Genomic DNA, 19,681 nt, shown 5'->3' on the forward strand with positions numbered 1-19,681 from the left:
GGACCTGCGGATTGCAAGAAAGAACGCACACGCCGTTGATTCGAGTACGTAGACCGAACCTTCACGGTCGAATCTGGAAGTTCGTAATCTTCCCCTTGAATCTCGAAACTCTGGTCAATTAGAGAATCGATACGTCGTCGTCTGCCTTTTTGCATATCTCAGCGATCATTTTATTCTTAAATGGGTCGCCGGCGTATAAGGACACCCCGTATTCCTCGTCGAATTTCTTCCCTCCCACGTTTTTATTTATTTATTTCTTCAGATTTCGCTTGGGGTGTTGAAAAAACAAAAAAAAAAAAAAAAATGCAAAGGCGGGGTTCTTCGCTCAGTTCTTTGTGCCGTCGTTGCAAGTTGTACGAAAATGTTGAAAGCAATTTTCTTCTTCTCAGGAACAAAGAGGAGACTTTTCTCCACGACCTCGAGGTTTACACTAATTACGACAAGCGTGTGAAACGCTCGTTATTGTAAAGCTGTACCTAAAGCCGTTCGCAAACATTATTTGCCATCGCTAATGGCGAAATTTACGAGTGAAACAGCGAATGATATTTTTTTTCTTTTTTTTTTCGCATTCAATTTTCATCACCGCGAATCTGTATTCGGATGAAACGTTTAATTGTCGCCGGTCCCACAAGGGTCGACAATTAAAACAGGATCTGCATTGTGCGTTTTCGTTATCTTTGTCTCGCGATTCTCTCGGATGATTAAAAACGCTGCAGAGGCGACCCATGGACCCGTTACGATGCATGCTATTTCATTATATTACGTAGATCCGATAGGACTGCTCCGTAGGCATTCGGTGACGGCGGAGAGAAAATAAAAAATTCGGGCATATTTTCTCCGAAATTTCGTTTGGTATTTTTTTCGGCGTAATCATAACTCGAGCGGCTCGTTAAGCGCCGACGTATGAGGATTGAAAATTAATTAGATGTGGTCCGAATCGGGCGAGCCGAAAAATCATCGTTTCACGTCTAGTTACGTGACGCGCGTAAACAGACATGCAATATAATATTAAAGATTTTGACGCGTCTCTGATATTTCTCAATATTGATCTCTCGCAAGCAAATCGATTTCCATGGTCCTAAGCAATAAATTTAAAAGTGTGAAGAAGACGCATTGGCAGGTCCCATTCTTCAGTGGGTATCTTAGAATTTCTAAACGAGTTCTAAACTCCGTATACAAACCCGAAGGGGCCTACAGCTGGGCTATGCTATAATCTGACGCAACTGGCGGATAACTTTATTTATGCGTACTCGCATATACAGAGAAATTTCAAGGAGAAAATTGAAATTTAATCTTCGAGACACAACGATAATTTATCAATTTATTCGCAAATAATAATGACAATATTTCGAAGAAAAAATTGTAAAAAAAAAAAAAAAAATCATCATCATCATAATAAAAATGATGAATGAAAAATTATACGAGCGTTTCTGGCATAACCAGAAGTATATGATGTATGATCATCGAATAAAAATCCCAGGCGCAAAGTACAATCGGTGTTGTACAGAATTATCGCAGAGAAATATATATTTTTTTTTTTTTGTACGGAATCGGCGTTCGTACTATCAGAATGATATGGTAACCTTTTAATTCTGAATCTCGTCGAATTCAAATACCTTAAAAATTGAGAATTATAAATCGAACGATTCGAGAGCGCAGCTGCAGATGCATGGCTGACCGAAAACCACGCAGCATCGTTCGATTCGAATGTGGATTTGAATTATTTTTTTTCTCCGTCTGGTCATAAAATAGCCATGTGCGAAGGTTGGAAAGTTCCGGTATCAGGCGTTACGAGCCGTACACTACGCTCATGAATTTATGGCACTTGTAAGTGCTACGGATTCCATCAAATTTTATATGATACGTATACTCCGTAATAAATAATATTAGATGGTAAAATTTGCATATGACATTCAGCCGTAACGAGTAAGTGTGTCATCTATACAAATACGGATGGTTCTTCTAGAAAAAAGAAATAAAATAAAAAAAAAAAATAAAAAAAAAAAGAATTGAGTCGATTAAAATGGTTGAAAAAGTGATTTACGGCCAGAAATATGTATTAATGGAGTGAGCGGCCGTGTGTTAAAATCCGAGAGACTGGATGCCCTATTAGCTTATCGGAAATCTGCAGAATTTCTGGGCGTATGCACACGATGGGTACACAAGTTGCACGGAAAAAAGGTGGACTCAAAATCGCGGCATTCAAGGTTTTCAAAAAACTGAAAATCACCGAGCATTCAAATATTAGGTCAAATTTAATTCATCGAGTCTGCGCTATGACGACGGCGATCCTCCTTATCAATGGATCCATATTCATCTTCATCTTCGACGACCGTCAAGCCGAATTCCTACGCTCACGCGCCGATGAGATATTAAAATGTTAATACGACCCACAAAGAATTTTCAGTTTCGGCGTCGAAAACAAATGTCGAAATTTTCTCGTGAATTAAAATAATAAAAATATAATAAATAAATAGATAAATAAATAAATAACGAACGAACGAACGAACGTCGTTCGACTAGAGCAATCTAATGCAAGAGTTACGCCAGTATGGTGGTCGTCATTATGGTCGCGTAACATTTTTGACAGCGAATGACCAGGTATACATGTATATCTGTATATATTGTGCGTAAGTTTCTAGCTATATATATACGCAGGTGTCGTCGGGATTCAAGAAGACGGACACAATATATTCCACCGCGTCCGTTACGACCGTGATTTTTGTCACTCGAACAAATCCAGAATTTCTATGCTCATTTTGTGCGATATGCGTCAAGTTTCACAGAGATATTTGTAGAGCCGTAATAAATTCAGAGAAAAAGGACGGAAGAAAAAACTAACGTACGAAATAATAACGATGTTGATACAAGCTGTACGAAAAAGGGAAGAGGAAAAAAAAACAGAAAAAAGAAAAAAAAGAAAAAATTGTACACGAATTTTACATGCGGCGAGCGAAATTTCATCCGGTTGAAAAATATAACAACTCGGACGGTGTAACAAATTGGTGGAAGCGATCGCTAATGGCTATACTTATGCGAACGTTATTAATGGACGATAAAGTAAGGCACGTCAACGGGGTAGGAACATAACGAGACACGGGGGGGCCCCGAATGAAAACGTGGAAGTGAAAAGGTCCCCGCTATATATTATTTCGCTGCTCCCGAGGACCGGGTGGATTGCATAAAGGCCGCGGAGATTTCGAAACCGGAAACTGACGCCGTTTTTACGCGGTTATGCCCCGCCTGAGTTTTGCCACCGTGCACGTGTACTCGTTATATGTATAATGCTCGGTGCCCGCTTCTACATAAATTGTTACATATTATATCGTACGATGTGGAGCGTCGCTCCGTTACGCAAAATACACGACCGGAGCTGCGATGTGTAACTCTTAGTTTTTTCTGAAGTTTTGAAATTTTTACGGGCACCAGATCTCCGTAAGAGTTGGCAGCGCTGATGCTGCTGCAGTTGAAATTTTTGCTTGAAATCCATCCCGAAGGTATAACCGGGCATTTTTTGCGATAAAATTATGAAAGGAATATTCCGCAGAACTTTTTCCGTTTTTTGGGTAGGCTCCGTACTTTTTTTTGTCAAAATTATTACGGGATTCGAAAGTCGAAAATTACTGGAGAATGAACGGAGGAAGCGGCGTCAATCTTGTTTTTTTTTTTTTTTCTGTGGCAAAAAATGTCTGGAGATGATCGCAGCGAGTCGACGATCGCACCCCAGGGGTAGCGGAGTTTCTGTGGAAAAAATAAAAACTGGCGAAAGATGAAGGGCGAAACAATGAAAATAAGGGAAAGTCGTTGCCAGGATGTTGTTGATAAAGAAAGGAATTTTCATCAGTCGCGACATCAAACTCGGCGAGAACGTTCGTTAAAAATAAGAACAAAAAAATCTTTTTTTTATTTTTATACTTAAATTCTTTGCCGAAACGACAAATCTACATCACAAGACACGCCCTGATGCCATGTAGAAGTTTGGAAATTTCAATATAAGGTGATTGATTATTTCACTTTCCCATGAAGGATTTGTGTTACTTTACTGCTTTATCAATAACTGCTTGTTATTCAACATAGTTTTTAAATCTGCAATGAATGAACCGGTATAAAGAAAATAATTTTTTGAACGAAAAAAATGTATAATTACATGGTAAAGCCACGCCTACAGACGAGAGCGTCAATTGGTACGACTAGCTAATTACTGTGAAAAAAAAAAACAAACAAAGAAGCAGAAAAAAAAATTGCACTAATGAGGATTTTATCTTGTGAAAATCTATCCGATATTTCGGCTGTAACAATATACCGTAAAAATTAATTAGTGAATAATTTCTTCATCCATAGAACCGATGCGCGTATTTTGACTCTATAGAAAACCCTCCTTTGGTGAAATTTCGAAAAAATGGTAGCGAAAAAAGGACCTCGAAGTACTACGAGCGCACTGGTCGTCTCGGCTATCCGGAAGTTGCGGGATGTCCAGGGAACCAGTTCCCGGGAAATCGTGAATTTCATATCCTCAAAGTACGAAGTCGAAGCTCCGAAACTCAAGCGCCATGTCCAGATGGCCCTCCGGCGTGGAATATCCTACGGGATTATCCACAAAGCGAAGGGGTGAGTCGAGAGCGGCGATGAAAATCCTGCAATATTTTCTCGACTCCATTCGAAATTTCAGAGGTTACTCGCTGTCGAATCCCAAGGAATTCTCCTTGAGTTGCGACTCCCTCGTTGATCGCAGCAGGGGAGGACGATGTGGGCACAAGAAGCGCAGGAGGAGCAGGAGGAGCAGGGGATGCCGACCGAAGAAATCGAGGTGCGCCAAGAAACGCCGGAGGATGAGGTGCGCGAAGAAACGTCCCAGCTGCAGGAGGAAGGCGAAGAAACGCTGCGGTGGTCGGAAACACGCGACCGGTGAGGACGAGATGGACCAGATGGTGATGTCTTTGGGACGCAGCGTTCATAGAAAATCCGGGAGAATCGGACGTAGCAAATTCCAGGATCGAAGCAGAACCAGGAGCAAAAGCCCCAGCGACCGCTCTTCGATAATGTCATCCACGGAGAGTACGCCGCTGGACAACCCCACGCAGTAGTAGACGGAAACGAAAATAGAAAAATTCAACCCTCGATCGGCTGCTCGGATTTAGCCCAGGGATTCTTCGGATTAAATCCGTCCAGTCGATGAGATTTTCGTGCTGCGAGGTTGAGGTTCGATCGACGTTTCGCTTGAATTTGAATTCATTTTCAGAGATTCTTCGCGTTGATTACCGTGCATTTTTTTTTTATTTGATTTTTTTCAGCCGATGGCGAAACCGTTCTTCTCGACGAGCCTGTGAATTGTTCTGCGCGACGCCCATATTCCCTCCGGAATGTAGCTGCGGAAGAGCAACGCGTCAAAATTTCAAACATACGTACCATTTTTTTTTTTTCCTTTGCTAATCATTAACTATACAGAGATGTCGTCGACCGTTTTGATTTTTACAAATATTTTTATATCCCCGTGTATTTGGTATATTTCAATGTTATTTTTTATCGTCCACATATTCAGTTTGTAATAAAATCATGCGATTCCATAATCGATCATTGTGTTTCGTGTAGAGTTTGAAAATTATTAGGAATTCGAAAAATCGTTTCCAAGAGGCTGATGGCGTTTGGTCTCACCTTTCGACAGAGGATAACAAAAGCGAGTGCCACATCAAGACGACGCAACATCTGATACCCAGATATGCCCGTGTCCTGTGTAGGATGTGTTGAAATCTTCATTTGCACATAATTGGTATAGCGCGTTATAGGAGGTCACACCTAGTGCTCCTTTCGAAACAACGACACTCGCGATTGTGTTTGGTAGGGAGTTTTTCTCTTAGTACTAGTTTTTTTCTTCAATTTTGCAAAACGTCTTGTTTCGCCCCTTGTCATATTACAATTAATTCTGAAAATAATATCACAGGTGCGTGACCCACGACGCGTTTTAGAATGCACAACGATCAAGGTGAGAAGATTTCATGGGAAATTGTGGGAAGGTCGTCGTGACGAATAAAATCTTGGTACACGATTCGTTATTTCTTTTTTAGAAAATATTAGAAAATTATTTTATTGCATGAGAATTTGACTGCTTGATGCTGTTACATTCGACGTGTGGAGTAATTTTTTTTTTTTTTTGTCTCCAGCGTATCGCTACCTGGTACTCTGTTACACGATGCTGCAGTTACAACGATGATTTTTTTCGCTTTTTTCCATTCGTCTAGTTTTTTGTTTATTTTTTTTTTTCAATTATTTATCCTTCTCAAATTCGTTCTCAGAAACGGTCTTCGGAATGGCTGCCTATTGGATCTAGTTTAGAATCCGTGTCCGTGACCTCCGTATCCGTATCCGTGTCCGTAACCACCGTATCCATGTCCACCGTAAGAACCATGTCCACCGTAAGAACCGTGTCCAACCAGAACTGGAACCGTTTGTTTAACGACGACTGGAACGGGGTGAGGCACCGGAACTGGGTGGGGAACCGCTACGGGGACTGGAGATGGCACCTGGAACAAGAGAGAAATTAAGATGGAAAAATTATAACAACGCGCTCGACTAAAACGGTTCGTTCGTGCTAGTCGTGAGTCAACGACGGTACGTGTACGAGGAATTGCGGAATAGGTATTATGTCTCTCTATATACGTATTGCGCGTTTCGATCGAACTGCATTGGTCAACCGGCGTACGGGTATCGATTTATATCAGGTGCAACACTCTCGGACAAGAAAAATGTCGCAGATTACTATCTGAGACGAGTGTTCTACATGGAAAGTTCGAACGTTAATTGATCAATACTATCGTCCCACGGGACGGTGAGAAAAATCTGTATCCTTACCTTGACGGGGTAGGGAGCGGGGACTGCCACCTTGACGGGGACTGGGTATGGTCTGTCGACGGGAACCGTTACGGTCTTGGTGTGCACCACCGGGTAAGGGGCTGGCACCGGTACCGGAACGGGGTGGGCTACTGGGTAGCCAACTGGTACCTGGAAGTGCGGAAAAAAAGAAACGAATCGTCAGACATCGACGAATATCCGTTTGTTATCGATCCGGTTTGGCGGAGGTAATCATTTACCTTAACGGGGACTGCGACGGGCCTGTCAACGGGGTAGGGCTGGGGAACGGGAACGGCGACGGTCTTCTGGATGGCGACGGTATGGACGTGTCCGTGTCCGTGTCCACCTTCGTATCCTCCGTATCCTCCGTATCCTTCGTATCCTCCGTATCCTCCGTATCCCAGGTCGAAGAGACCGCGTTTGTTCACTGCTTTTTCTTCTGCGGCAAAGGCCACCGAGACCAGCATCAGACAGATCTGGAAAACATCGGAAAACGAAGTTTGGGATTAATGTTGTCGAACTTGGGGTGCGAGGAGGAAATATTTTCGGGTAATCCGGTACTCCCGAGGGTGTCGGTTTGTTTGTAACCGAGAGGTGAACATTTCATTTTGTCCCGTCGATTTAACGGTAGGTTATAGTTGGGCGAGGTATATAATACCACCGATGCGAAGTGAGCGGCAAACACGTTTGTTGCTCAACCGAGGATCTTTTTAGTTTATTGTTATTTGTTGCAGCTACTTGGGAACCGCCGGGCAGACCGGGTCTCGAGAGAGTCTCGACTACACCGATATTTGATTTTTTTTTTTTTCTTCTTTTTCTTTCTCTTTTCCGACCGTGCAAACGTATACCGGGCTCGTGCAGCTCGACAGGAATCGAATATCTTCCGCACCTCTCTGTCGTCCGGATCGACAAAATATGAACATTTCGAATTTTCAGATTTATAATGGTCGGTTCCGGAATTCTAATCCCGTTCGGATGACGAACGACGAAAAATGTTCGATGATATTTTTTCAGCGACGGAAGGAAAAAAACTACCCCTCTTCGGGAGAAATAGCGTCGAGTAAGAGACCAGACGTACCAGAACTCTCATGTTGGATGAATTGGTATGTTATGCTTGTTTGATAAATAAGATTGTTTCTGATGCATTCGGACAAAACCACCCTTTATATAGGGAGTTCACTTTCATTTCACTCGTGCACCCCGCCAATAGGAAACCAATAGAAAACGGGGCCCATTTGCCACACCTACTCTGGGCATGTGTGGTGCACCCGTGTCCTATATATGAAATAGCATATCTGTGCTGGTTTACATATGCACCGTATTTAATACACTGCAGCTCCCACTGCATCTGTTCAGCTATGCGACGTGTACGTGTATTCGAAGTTAGGGAAGGATATCACCGGTAGAAGGGATATGTCTTCAAAGAATATGCAGCTTACTTAGCGAACGGTTGTATAACGCGTAAGCGCTATGGAAATATCACGTTCATGTGTAACATATCGTAACATTTAATGACACAGTGGACAGTGCGGCCGCAATTGGTATATCGCTAGGTACGTACGAGCTACGTAGATTTAGCGACGAGTTTCAATCGCGTGTCTCTTTGTCCCGGCGATATAATCAACGGGACGAGGTGAGCAGCCGAAATGGTGAAACTCGCAATTAGAAAAAATCCACGTTCGGATAGCAGTAGATCACACCCATCGCGATAACCGGCGAAATTTCTCCTTTTTTTTTTTTCTCTCTTTTATCTCGGGCAGACAAATTTTTGCGCTCTCGCACGAAGGGAACATTCGATACGCCGAGACCCAGCTTGATTGAAATCAAAAATCGGTTGGATGGGATACGAAAAATATTTTTCAAGTCGGTTATGAAAATGAATTGAATTACGTTGTTTACACACTTCCAAGATCTGCATGAGTGTAATGATGTCAGCGATATCGCCTCTGCATCGGGTAAATTTATTCGAAAGGTCTTTTTCGGTAAATATTCGAAGAGTCGTCCGAATAGACTCAAGGAGTTTTGATTCAAAATGACGTTAATAAATATGAGAGATGTAGCAAAATTCACTCGAACGGGAAAAACATGTCCAATGTATAAATAAATTTAATTAATTAAGAGTTATGCGTCTGCATAGGTATGATACATCGAGGAAGGGATTATCCGACGCGATTAAGATTTCTTAATTGAGATTTTAATACTCGAGTATGGGAGTTAATTACGCCAGTGAGAATATCATATTCGCCAGATTTCTGAATAGAACCTTCTGAATCGAGTACATGAATATGACGTAAAAAAAAAAAAAAAAAAAAAAAAATGAAGTATTTCAATAAAAGTGAAAAATCATGCAACACAATGTGGTTAAACCCCGATGAATTTCTGTACAAGATTTCTTTCTGAAGAGCGGTGAAAATAATTGGGGCAGATCATGTAACGCGAGTTGAGGAAAAAAAAACGAACGCGGAGACTCCTCGTGCATTTCACTTTCTTTCAAAGCTCTTGACATAATATCCAAATTTTTATTACACCTTTGAATTTATTTCATGGAAAAAAAAATAACCTCACGATATCCGAGCACTCTTCGCTGCCGTGATCTTATAATGTAATTAAATTATCGCACCTATTTCGCACGTATAAAGTGCTTCTCTCGGATCTTGAAGACTCGGCGTTGGATCGTTTTTTTTTTTTTTTTTGCTGTGATATTCCGGTCTGCATATCACACTTACAGGATAATTAGCAATAATTCATTATCTACTCCGCTGTATCGAACAAGGCTGACCAGCTACTCGGAGTTTTTGAAAGTTTTTTCATTTCCCAGAATGGCTAATGAATCGCTAAATTTTTTTTACGAGTTCAGATTGACCTCAGTTTGGGCGTGTACGACAATATATGGACGGATTGATATTTTTATTTTACGAATTGCAGGATACGAAAAAAAAAATGAATGTACGGTTTACATCACCTTGGGGATCGGCGATAAGCGATAATTGATCGTTTTACATAATTAGTCGCGCTCTTACGGTTGCAGGTCCAGTTCACGAATTATTATCGAGCCGGTGTGCGATTTCAGAGACGAATTATATTACTTCATTATATGATACCGGAACTGCGGACTTCGGTAAACCGGAAGTGGTGTACACTTCGGAGTGACCGCAATTGAAAAGCCGATTTACATGTACGTATAACGTGTATGCGCACACGTAACGTAATACACGGTTGGGTAAAATATGTATATAGGTGAATTCCGAAATAATTATCATCGATTTATCCTTGATTACAACTGGATCATCCGTCCCATTCCATTTTCCTAGACATTCCAAATGCAAGGATTCTTGAACCACGTCTCTCCCACTTGTAAACTTGAGATATCTATATCGCACTCTCCGCAGGCGAACGACACCCACTTCTGTCTATTTTAGCTGGGGGAAAAAAGAAGAAAACGTATACGAAATGCAGCACAACTGGATGAGTTACGGTTAGTTTTCTATGGCGTAGGTTCAACATCAACTCGCACAGCATACGGATATAACTTCGTACGTTCTTCTTACATAACAAGCCGCAACGAGACAAAAAGATGAAAAGATAGTAAGACGGGTGGATGGATAGTCGAAACTACTCCCTGCGCATAACAATGACGATCTCCAAGACTACGATTTGAATCAGACGATGATTTTCGGATGGATACACCAGAGTCGTGAAAAAATTCTCTTGCCATATAACTGAATGCGATGAACGTAGAGTGAAAAATTGAAACGTTGAGGTATATTTGGCATTGCGCAAATGCACATTACGATAGCATTTTAACTTTAAAATATTTTGTGTGCACGAGGCATGCATCTATATACTACGCACATGCTGCACCAGCCTGCATGCACGTATGCATGACTCACGTTGTATGGGTATAATTCTACGTACGTTCGAGTCAGAGGAAGGATCATATCGCAGATTGCGGTCCGGATTACCCGTACGGGGCAATCGATAAAACCGGTCGAAATATAAGCCCTTTCACACATTTACTTTTAGCTTTTAACGTAGAAGGATCTGACGAAACCCTCGGTGCGGCGCGGCGCCTGCATTCTTCGCAAGGACTCTTCGAGTTTCGCACACTGCTGTCCTCTCGATAATACCCCAGAGCGTTTCTTCGGTTCATCGCCGAAGGAAAGCTCGTCTCGATGATGATTCGTTGAGAGCGGCCGAAAAGGGAGAACGAAGAGAGAAAAAAAAAAAGTAGCAAGAAATATACCGAGAAAACTTCGTTTCAACTTTCCACTCGATGCACTTTAGTGTCGAGTAATTAACTACCGTAAGGGAAAGGGAAGGGAGACACGCGACGGTTTCAGTTGAAATTTACAAGATAATCGAGCGGTTATTGTGAAAGCAGTAGGTGTTACGGTTTGACCAACCGCGCGAGTAATTATACGGTTAAAATTGAAGGGAATATATATATACTGAAGTTAAATTATTACGTGCGTTAAGAAACGCTGATTTGTCAGTCGGTAGCTCGTTTCGTTTCAAAAAAAAAAAAAAAACCTCAACACCTGATTTCCACCTGTCCGCGCGCCGCCGACCAAACTTATAGCATCTGAACTTTCGACCTTTCCATTCGAACCGTACCGACGCCACTCGTCGCCGCTGCACCGGACGACCGATCCCGTAGGCTTTCGCCCCTGACATTGAACCGCGTCGAACTCTCGCGATCTTGGAAGAGAATTTTATTTTTTCGAATTTGCCCCCGAGCGATCCAAAGCCCCGCGATCTTGACGATGTCTTTCACGGCTGTTCGCTCGTTTCATGCCCAGTAGATTCCGAGCTGCAGTGAAATATCGCCTCGAGGGTTTAATCGCGATAAAACGACGCGTACGCAGCGGCTCTAGGGGGTCAAGTTGACGGAGAAAAGACAACGCGGACTTCGTGCCTTATTTCATCGACATTTCTCCGATCAATTTCGATCTTATCACTCGCGATCGGTACGTTCATTTTGCGAAGCCCCCCCCCCCGTGACTCGGTGGGTCGATATCTTCGGAGAATCGAACGGAAAATTTGAAAAATCGCCACCGGTCCCCGTACAAAGTTTACTCGACTCGATCGGCTGCGGCGATTTGCGTTCGACGTCGGATCGGATAAGATCATATCGATCGGAGTGCACCGAGTAATTCGTGTGACGTAATGAATCGCGTGGGTTTCGGTACAGTGTGAGCTGCGGTAGACTGTCGATAACCTGTTCCGGGATCATTCGGAAAGGGATATCGCAAGTGATTTATATCGTCGATCGATAGACTAATAGACTGCAAAAATTTTCTTATCCTGGCAGATAGCGCGCCGGTTAGAAAGCTCGATGTCCAAAATTGAACGAATCTTTTTTCGAACGGAAATATCACTCGATACGCGGAGAAAATTAAAAAAAAAAGAAAATTAGCTACGATTAATGAAACCCGAAACGAGGCAGTTGTAATATCTCTGCCAAATCCCTACCATGTTCGCTGGTAAGGAGTTACATAAAATGCCTCACATGAACGGACCCAACCCGCAATTTTGCAATTTTCACTACTTACTTAACACCGCTTGTCCGACTAGAAAATATATTAGATACATTCCAGTTATAAAATATACATTTATACGTGCGATATTTGACATGTCGTTCGGCTAAAATTGATACATAATTATTCGGATGCTTACGTGTATCCCTGGGTTATTCGATGTGGGAGCATACGATCGTCGAACAACGTGAATCATCTCGTAAGACTAATGGTCATTCGGGAATCCAATATATTTCGTCCGAATGAAAACCGGCCAAAATTCTTCCAAGGATCCGATCCGTCCACTTTCGTTTCGTACATCGGAACTCGTTTGAAAATTGGGTCTTCCAGGGCCGATCGGTAATTATGAAAACCAATTAGACAATAGGTACAGCGCAGGTAATAAATAGGGAGAACGTAGGTTGGGAAAATTTATTCTCATAATTCCTATTATGCAGATCCGTTTAGCGGATAATAATATTAAAAAAAAACTGAGCCTGTGCGCGGGTATATAATTTTCCTGAATATGGGTATCTGTATGCAGAAGGTATGCCGATTGCCACACTATATTATCCAGCAGTTATCGTATAGGAACGCGTGTGCGAGAGCTATTAAATCTTCAAGATCGATCGACACCCTCTCGGCGTAATAGTTGCGAGCGGTGTAACGAGTGCCGTGTGTAGAGTTCTTCGTAGCGTTGTCTCTGACGTCACAGGTAAGTTTCTAACGATGCCCTTAACTTATCGGTTTCTGCAGTAAATTCGCGTGGCGAAAGATGAATAGATAAAAAGCGAGCAAGGGAGACGGAGATATAGAGAGAGAGAGAGAGAGAGCGATATAAAAAAGGTAAGGTGGGAGAGCGCACGAATCGCGGAGGAGAAGTTACGTTCCAAAGATCACGATCTTGACAAGTCGTTCTTAAGTCGCAACTCCGTAGCGTGGAATCCAGTGAAGGGTATTATCGCGTTCAAAGGAAACAGAAGCGGCTTTGCGAGAGCCAAGAGTTCCCACAATACCTACAACGTCGCTCGATGTGCCAAGGAAATTCTGGAACACCTCTGCCGTCGTTTTTTCTTTGATCGGTACTTCGGGAGACTCGAAAAATAATAGGAACATTCGTGATAATAACGATAAGAATATAGAGGAAAAATGGGGGTGGAAGAAACCGTCGCGATTTCAAGAGATAGGATCCGATATCGGAGTCTCTTTCCACGGTAGATCGATGCAGCGGCGACTCGTTCATCTGCGCGGGATAAATCTTTGTCGTACACACGTGTACGTACGTACACACCACAGGTATATGTATACCGTCCGGATACCGATAGGCAAATGATCTGTTTGTGCGAAGTTAAGAAACTGGGTCAGATCTCCTCGGTCCACGGAGGTAATCGCTTCGTCGTACAATATATAGGTAGGAGATATGTACATATTGTACGCGTACGTTGCGAGTACCTATATATATATATATATATATATGTAAGAATTTATTGAATCGAAGGCGTATTTACATATATATTGTAATTACATACCTGTGTGTGACTATGCTACTCGTACGTATATTGAATACCTTATATTAAATACCCTATTTGTCCTGCACCGCGCCGGTCGCCACCGCGATTATCGAAAGAGAACGCGGACGAACACAAGTAGAAGCTCGTTCGTAATTTTATACGCGACCATTGGAAGTTCTCTACATGCGTTGAGAAAATAACGAGACACGTTATATATTATAATCGTCGTATCACGCGGCTAATAAGGTTCATTGTTGTACCATATAGACGAATCATTGTGCAAAAGTGAACCAACGATCGTCGATCGTTGATCAGCCCACGCCTACGCGGATCTCGAAAAATAATCATCAAATCTCTGCAGGGTATACATAATGGAAACGATCAAATTTTGAAATCAACCATTTGTATAGAAAGTTTTGGAAATTAAATATTACGTCCTCGTCCTCGATCAGCTGGGTAAAAATATGCGAGAAAAATTGTAATGTAACAATTCTTCTTTTTTTTTTCTTCTCCTCTTCTTTTTCTTTTCAATTTTCAAGGCAAAATTATTACTTGCCATATTATACTCGAATCTGCAGAGATTATTCGTAGTCTGGAATTTTTTCTTAATTTTTTCTACGTCGCTCAGTCGAAGAAATTACGATTTGTAATTTCCGCTCCGATTTAGAGCAGTTGCGGGAGGGACCGAGGGATTTTTTTTTGGAAAGAAAAAAAAACAATTGGATCACATTTCGTAGCTATACAACGAATCTAATTGATTTCGTTCTCGTTACATGGGTATGGTATATAAAGTATGAACCAATAATTGTACGCGCTACCAATCGAATCAGGCGATAAATATGTGTAATAAATAAAATAAATATATATAAATTATAGCTATGATTTTTAATCCGAACGTCATCCTCGTTTATTTCCTGGTCTCATTGTTTTATCACCCCGTGCGAACTGACCCCAATGCCGTTTAGTTCAGGCCGGAACTGACAAATTCTTTGAAAAATTGAATCAAGTTAGGCGCGGACTCCGCGTAGCCTCATTACGTAACGGTCGTTATTCCAGCGAGTTACGTGGGCAACGCCAACGAGTTGGTTACAGTTCCTTTACCATAGATATTCATGTACGGACATACGTGCCCACCGTGCTCAGATTCAGATACACCTATATGTACGACGTTGTACGGAGCGATCATTGCCGTGTAGCACCAGGGTAGCGGTTGATCCTTGATTCGGTAGATATATGGCGGATAGAACACGTGCTCGTTCGACCGGAAAGTAGTCGGCTGCAACGTTATGCGTACTTATCTATTTTCCTCTTGCTGTTATACTATATTTGCAGCGCGTATCGAGTCACCGATAGTCGCGATTTACTCTACGCTTCGAACGATTCACGACGATAAAATAATAGCCGTTCTACGCACACGCCGAGTTATCCGATTTTTACTCGTCGAATCCGACCCTCTTCCGGTCCCGTGATTGAATGAAATTTTGTTCAACGATGATTTTTCCAATGAAATTCGATGTCTCAATCGCGTTGAGCGAGGATGGCGATTTTAGAGTATGGAATCGTTAGTTTCAGGCCTCGTTATCGACATCGCTGTCCACGTACGGCGTCATCGTTGGCGATTCCGTTGGCCATTTTCCCGCCGTTACCGAGGGGTCCTTCGCGGTTGGCGTGGTCGGAGGATCGGTGATGAAGATCGGTCCCAGCGGTTCCGCGGTGGGCTCGTCTTTGTGCTCGACTTCTTCATCGTCATGTTCTTTGTCCTCTTCGAGCGTTTGCTCGCCCTCCTCGACATCCGGCTTCGCCGGTGCTTCTTCGATCGCCGGTATCGCCGATGCGGTCTCAACGGCGACACCGCTCGAAGGCTTTACGACGATCGTTTCCGTCGTCGCGGTTTGCTCCGGGGTGAACGACGAGTTGGCGGGTAACATGGGAGGCATCAATTCCAACGCCGGCATCACCGTCTCGATTTGACACTGACGACCGATGAAACCCAGGGGGCACATGCACCTGAAATCGGCACAGAAGATTAATCCATCTCGGAAAATGTCCCTCGATTCTTCCTCGGAGCACAATTTATCGTTGTCTCATAATTGCGGGGGGATGATTGAAACCATAATTGAAATTGAAAACGAAGGTGGTCGTTGGTCGGAAAGTTTTTCCGGGATTCGGAATTCCTCGGAATCTATAACTTCAGATTACAAGTTTGTTGCAAATTGAAAACCACAAACCTCGTAAATAACCGAGTCAGTAATGCGAAGTTGTAATTATTAAATCAGACGCGTTTGCACGGTTAATTGAACGATTTGCCACCGATCCGGATAAACCTTTGAGGAGATTGCGATCGGCAAATTATGCGTAGTTGACCGATTAACTAATTTTAATCGTCCCTGTCATGTATTCCGGCGGAGGCCTAGTTTCTCTCGTATGCTTTCTCTCTGACACTAGTGAGTACTTATGTGCACGACGAAGTGCGTAATAACTTCTCTCCGACGAGTCAAACGTCCGATAAATTTCACCACATCAAAAGGCCTGACAACCTCCGAGCTTACCTGTAGTTTCCGTCTTCCTTTGTAACGCTGATGCAAGTAGCGTTGTTCTCGCAGGTGTTGGGATGCTCGTCGCAGTAGGTGAGCTTCTCGTTACAAAAATCTCCGGTCCATCCAGGCTGGCATCGACACTCCCAGGGTTTCACGCAGGTCCCGTGGACGCAGTCGGGATAGGGCACGCACTCCGTGCAATTCGGTCCCTTCCATCCCGTACGACATCTGCAGGTTCCGGGACGACGACATCCTCCGTGATCCCGACTGCAGCCCGTCGCACATATCGCTGAGACGGGGGAAAAAAACGCAATTCAATTTTTTTCATCGACCGAAAAACTTGCCGTCGGAATTCAAAGTCTCTTTTCATTCCACCGTGGGGAGGGAAACGCCTTTCACAAGTTTTGCGTCAATAATGACAATCGTGTCGGAGCGGCATAGATCGGATTTAATGATCGGTTATGGTAATCGTTAATTAAAGTCGCTTACGTATCTGGCACAAAAAGCCCGTCCACCCTGGTTCGCAACGGCACTCCAGAGGCCCTTGACACGTTCCATGAACGCATCCTGGCAGAACGGCGCACTGTTTGCACTTGTCTCCTTGCCAGCCGAGTCTGCATCTGTACAAAGAATGATAAAGAAGTGTTCGAAAGGCGATGACGTCGGTTCGTTGATTTGTTTATTAATTTATTTCTAATCGACGCGTCGAATCGGAGCGCGTACCGCATGAGAACGAGACGAAGAAGAAAAATAAATCGTATTTCCCTGGGGCGGCGAGTCGCGCCCTTTTTTTTTTTTTTTTTTTTCTTCTTTTCTTCAATTTAGTTCATATCTTACTTGCATTCGCCCGGTTTATCGCAGTATCCTCTAGCGGGGTGACAATCCGAACTGCAAACTGGTTCGGAGCAAAACGGTCCGGACCAACCTGGATCGCAGGCGCACTCGAAACTCACGTTGCATCTGGAATGAGGAGTGCGGCGGTAGATTAAGTGAGAATGATGAATATATTTCGTCGGTGAGTGGATTAACGCGCGAGGCAATATATTCCGGTATAATGATAAGGAAATAAAAAGAGAGGAGGTAAGAAAGAGAAGTAAAAAGAAGAATCGAAGATTCGCCAAATTACCATGTGTCTTTGAACCCTGTGGTTAGCACGGACCTTGTGGTTATGTGGTCCACGAAAGAGAAGAATATAAGTACGTTCGAAAATTATCGCGAGAAATGAATAAATCATAAAGCGATTCCTCCTCGTCTTTTGAACGGACGAGTGCGCGTCATTCGGAATACATAGCACCGCGTCGAAAATTTAAAATCCTGCAGGGATACGAAAGACGGTATGAATCGACGAGTTCGTACGATGTTGCAAACTGTATGTATACGCAAATTCTTCGTCATCGGGGGTCACTGACACAGTTTTGAAGTAAGAAATTTTGCACCGGCCTCTAAAATTATACTCTCTCAATGTTTTCGGCCACGCAAAAGGTATTACGGTATACCGCGAGGAAACAAAAAAAAAAAAGTGCGAAATATTTATTAGCCATATGGGTGATTCGGCGGGGTAATCTGAAAGCTGTAAATATGTACGAGCAGATAGGAGAAGCGTTTTGCTAATTTTAAACTTGTTGCTCACCCGGCTCGGGGTAATTCATTTTATTGGCTACCTCGTCGCGAGCTATTCGCGTTAAACTTGTGTGTATGCAATTGCGTTGAAGTTGCGATAACTCGCGGGAGAACCGTTACCCGCGATATGCGATGACCGTCGTCGTTGTTAATTTCTCGTTAATTATCAAACCGCGTATGACATCAATCGCTCGTGTAAACACGAAGACCTCCGATTGCGGATAACGTACGATCTCTTACCTGCCATGTTGGCACAATGGTAGCGCAACACATTTGTCACAGAGCGCTCCGTAAAATCCAAATTTGCATTGACATTCGCCCGGACTACGACAGTATCCCTGAAGAGGGTCACATCCCTTCTTGCATATCGGGACGTCGCAAAGATCTCCCGTCCATCCTGCAACATACGAGGCAATCGTTATATCCTCACAGTTTCTCACCCGTTGTTATATCTTACTGATAAAATTTTAGACAAATATTGGCCAAAAAAAATTCCTGATTCTCGAAATCATGATTCTGACATTAGAGAGAACGAAGGATCACCGTTTTCGAATTTTCTCCTCTAAAACCTGTTTCATAATTTCGTCGTCGCACCGTTGGCAAACTGGGGCTTTTAAAGATTACCTCGAAGACATTTGACGTCTCCCGCTTCGTCGCAGACGTAGTGTGAATTCGGATGCTGAGAGGCGGGTACCTCGCAGGCCTGTTTCTTCCACTTGGGGACGTATCTGCTGCAAAAGACAGACCATAAAGTCCCGGGTTACAAACGATCGTAATCAGAGTTTTCAGGTCGCCCGAGGTCCCCGCCGACCAAACGAACCGAGGTCTTAAATATATCGAGGGCTTACGGGGAAGGCGACCCATAAAGTCTCAAATTTTCGTGGCTCGCGTGGGCGTCGAGGGGAGCGGATTTTCACCCTCGAGAAGAATACCGATTCGGTGTACCGGAGAGTCGGCTCGCGACTCGCCCGAATTATCACGGACAGAAAAAAGGTGCAACTCTTACTCGAGCTTCCTACTCGAGTGAGATATGGTTTTTTTTTTTTCTTGCGCCTCTTCTCTTTCAGTCCCGTTCAAGTTATTTCACGTACCTGGTCCCGGAAACGAATCCCAGGGGAAGTAGGGTCAGCCCGAAATAGGGTGCGAATAAAACGGCGGCGGTATCGGAAACTGGTAGCACTTCTCTAACGCCAAACAACAACGACGCGAAGCTAATGAGGAGGATCATCTTTAGTTGACTTCTCAGTCAAGACTGAAGCGGAAGACTAGAGGAACCAGGAAAAGATAACGGGACCTTATTCGAGGTCACGACACACTTTTCTGTTGCTACCACCGACGCCGGATGACCGTACATATCATCATTCGTATGTGTGTTAAAAATGTATACACATATCTGATACATATAAGTAAACGAAGGTATGCACGCTACGTATGAAAACACATAGATGACTACATGAGTCACGTGCCAGGCAGGCACCGGTCGTGGACTTTTTATTCGTGTTGAACGCCTGCGTTGTCCATCCGAACTTCTCAAGTTCAATGCACCTCTAGAAACTACCGGGGAAATCATCGGAGCCGAGCCGCCGATTCGAGGCGCGAACAACGATTGATTCTCAGAAATAATTCGAGCTCCGTCATTTCCATCGGATGC

General features: G+C 43.3%; 3 protein-coding genes across 5 annotated transcripts; 1 reads left to right on the top strand and 2 right to left on the bottom strand.

The window, feature by feature from the left end:
• The first annotated feature begins 1,715 nt into the window (after positions 1–1,715).
• LOC105688149 (histone H5-like) lies at positions 1,716–5,571 on the top strand. The gene is made up of 4 exons (XM_012404237.3): positions 1,716–3,997; positions 4,342–4,608; positions 4,670–5,199; positions 5,292–5,571. The coding sequence occupies exons 2-3, from the start codon at positions 4,400–4,402 to the stop codon at positions 5,082–5,084; spliced, it is 624 nt and encodes a 207-aa protein (XP_012259660.2). The 5' UTR covers positions 1,716–3,997; positions 4,342–4,399; the 3' UTR covers positions 5,085–5,199; positions 5,292–5,571.
• A 479-nt stretch (positions 5,572–6,050) lies between these two features.
• Positions 6,051–12,594, bottom strand: LOC105688134 (cuticle protein 64-like). Of its 2 annotated transcripts, none has more exons than XM_048649230.1 (4): positions 12,523–12,594; positions 7,086–7,322; positions 6,847–6,996; positions 6,051–6,518 (listed from the first exon to the last, which is right to left on the bottom strand). In XM_048649230.1, exons 1-4 carry the CDS (start codon positions 12,577–12,579, stop codon positions 6,327–6,329), a joined length of 636 nt encoding a protein of 211 aa, XP_048505187.1. In that variant the 5' UTR covers positions 12,580–12,594; the 3' UTR covers positions 6,051–6,326. The 2 variants fall into 2 exon arrangements, with proteins under 2 accessions (XP_048505187.1, XP_012259632.2); XM_012404209.3 differs by lacking the exon at positions 12,523–12,594 and adding an exon at positions 7,925–8,050.
• Positions 12,595–14,597: 2,003 nt separating this feature from the next.
• LOC105688027 (delta-like protein B) lies at positions 14,598–19,294 on the bottom strand. 2 transcript variants are annotated; one of them, XM_048649222.1, is made up of 7 exons: positions 19,122–19,294; positions 18,655–18,758; positions 18,271–18,427; positions 17,248–17,370; positions 16,900–17,030; positions 16,423–16,699; positions 14,598–15,880 (listed from the first exon to the last, which is right to left on the bottom strand). In XM_048649222.1, exons 1-7 carry the CDS (start codon positions 19,256–19,258, stop codon positions 15,442–15,444), a joined length of 1,368 nt encoding a protein of 455 aa, XP_048505179.1. In that variant the 5' UTR covers positions 19,259–19,294; the 3' UTR covers positions 14,598–15,441. The 2 variants fall into 2 exon arrangements, with proteins under 2 accessions (XP_048505179.1, XP_048505174.1); XM_048649217.1 differs by having other exon boundaries at positions 18,655–18,761.
• Between the last annotated feature and the right edge of the window lie 387 nt (positions 19,295–19,681).

Source organism: Athalia rosae, chromosome 1 (assembly GCF_917208135.1).
Source record: "Athalia rosae chromosome 1, iyAthRosa1.1, whole genome shotgun sequence".
In the NCBI taxonomy this organism is placed as follows: domain Eukaryota; kingdom Metazoa; phylum Arthropoda; class Insecta; order Hymenoptera; family Athaliidae; genus Athalia; species Athalia rosae.

Bases quoted from the DNA above. Each gene is read 5' to 3' on its own strand.
- LOC105688134 (XM_048649230.1), bottom strand. From the start codon at position 12,579: ATGATTCACGTTGTTCGACGATCGTATGCTCCCACATCGAATAACCCA. The intron at 6,997-7,085 runs GTAAATGATTAC...CCGCACTTCCAG, and splicing joins CCGTCGCAGTCCCCGTTAAG to GTACCAGTTGGCTACCCAGT. The intron at 6,519-6,846 runs GTAAGGATACAG...CTCTTGTTCCAG, and splicing joins CCGCTCCCTACCCCGTCAAG to GTGCCATCTCCAGTCCCCGT.
- LOC105688149 (XM_012404237.3), top strand. From the start codon at position 4,400: ATGGTAGCGAAAAAAGGACCTCGAAGTACTACGAGCGCACTGGTCGTC. The intron at 4,609-4,669 runs GTGAGTCGAGAG...TCGAAATTTCAG, and splicing joins ATTATCCACAAAGCGAAGGG to AGGTTACTCGCTGTCGAATC.
- LOC105688027 (XM_048649217.1), bottom strand. From the start codon at position 19,258: ATGATCCTCCTCATTAGCTTCGCGTCGTTGTTGTTTGGCGTTAGAGAA. The intron at 17,371-18,270 runs GTAAGAGATCGT...TCCTCATTCCAG, and splicing joins CCATTGTGCCAACATGGCAG to ATGCAACGTGAGTTTCGAGT. The intron at 16,700-16,899 runs GTAAGCGACTTT...CCCCCGTCTCAG, and splicing joins GGGCTTTTTGTGCCAGATAC to CGATATGTGCGACGGGCTGC.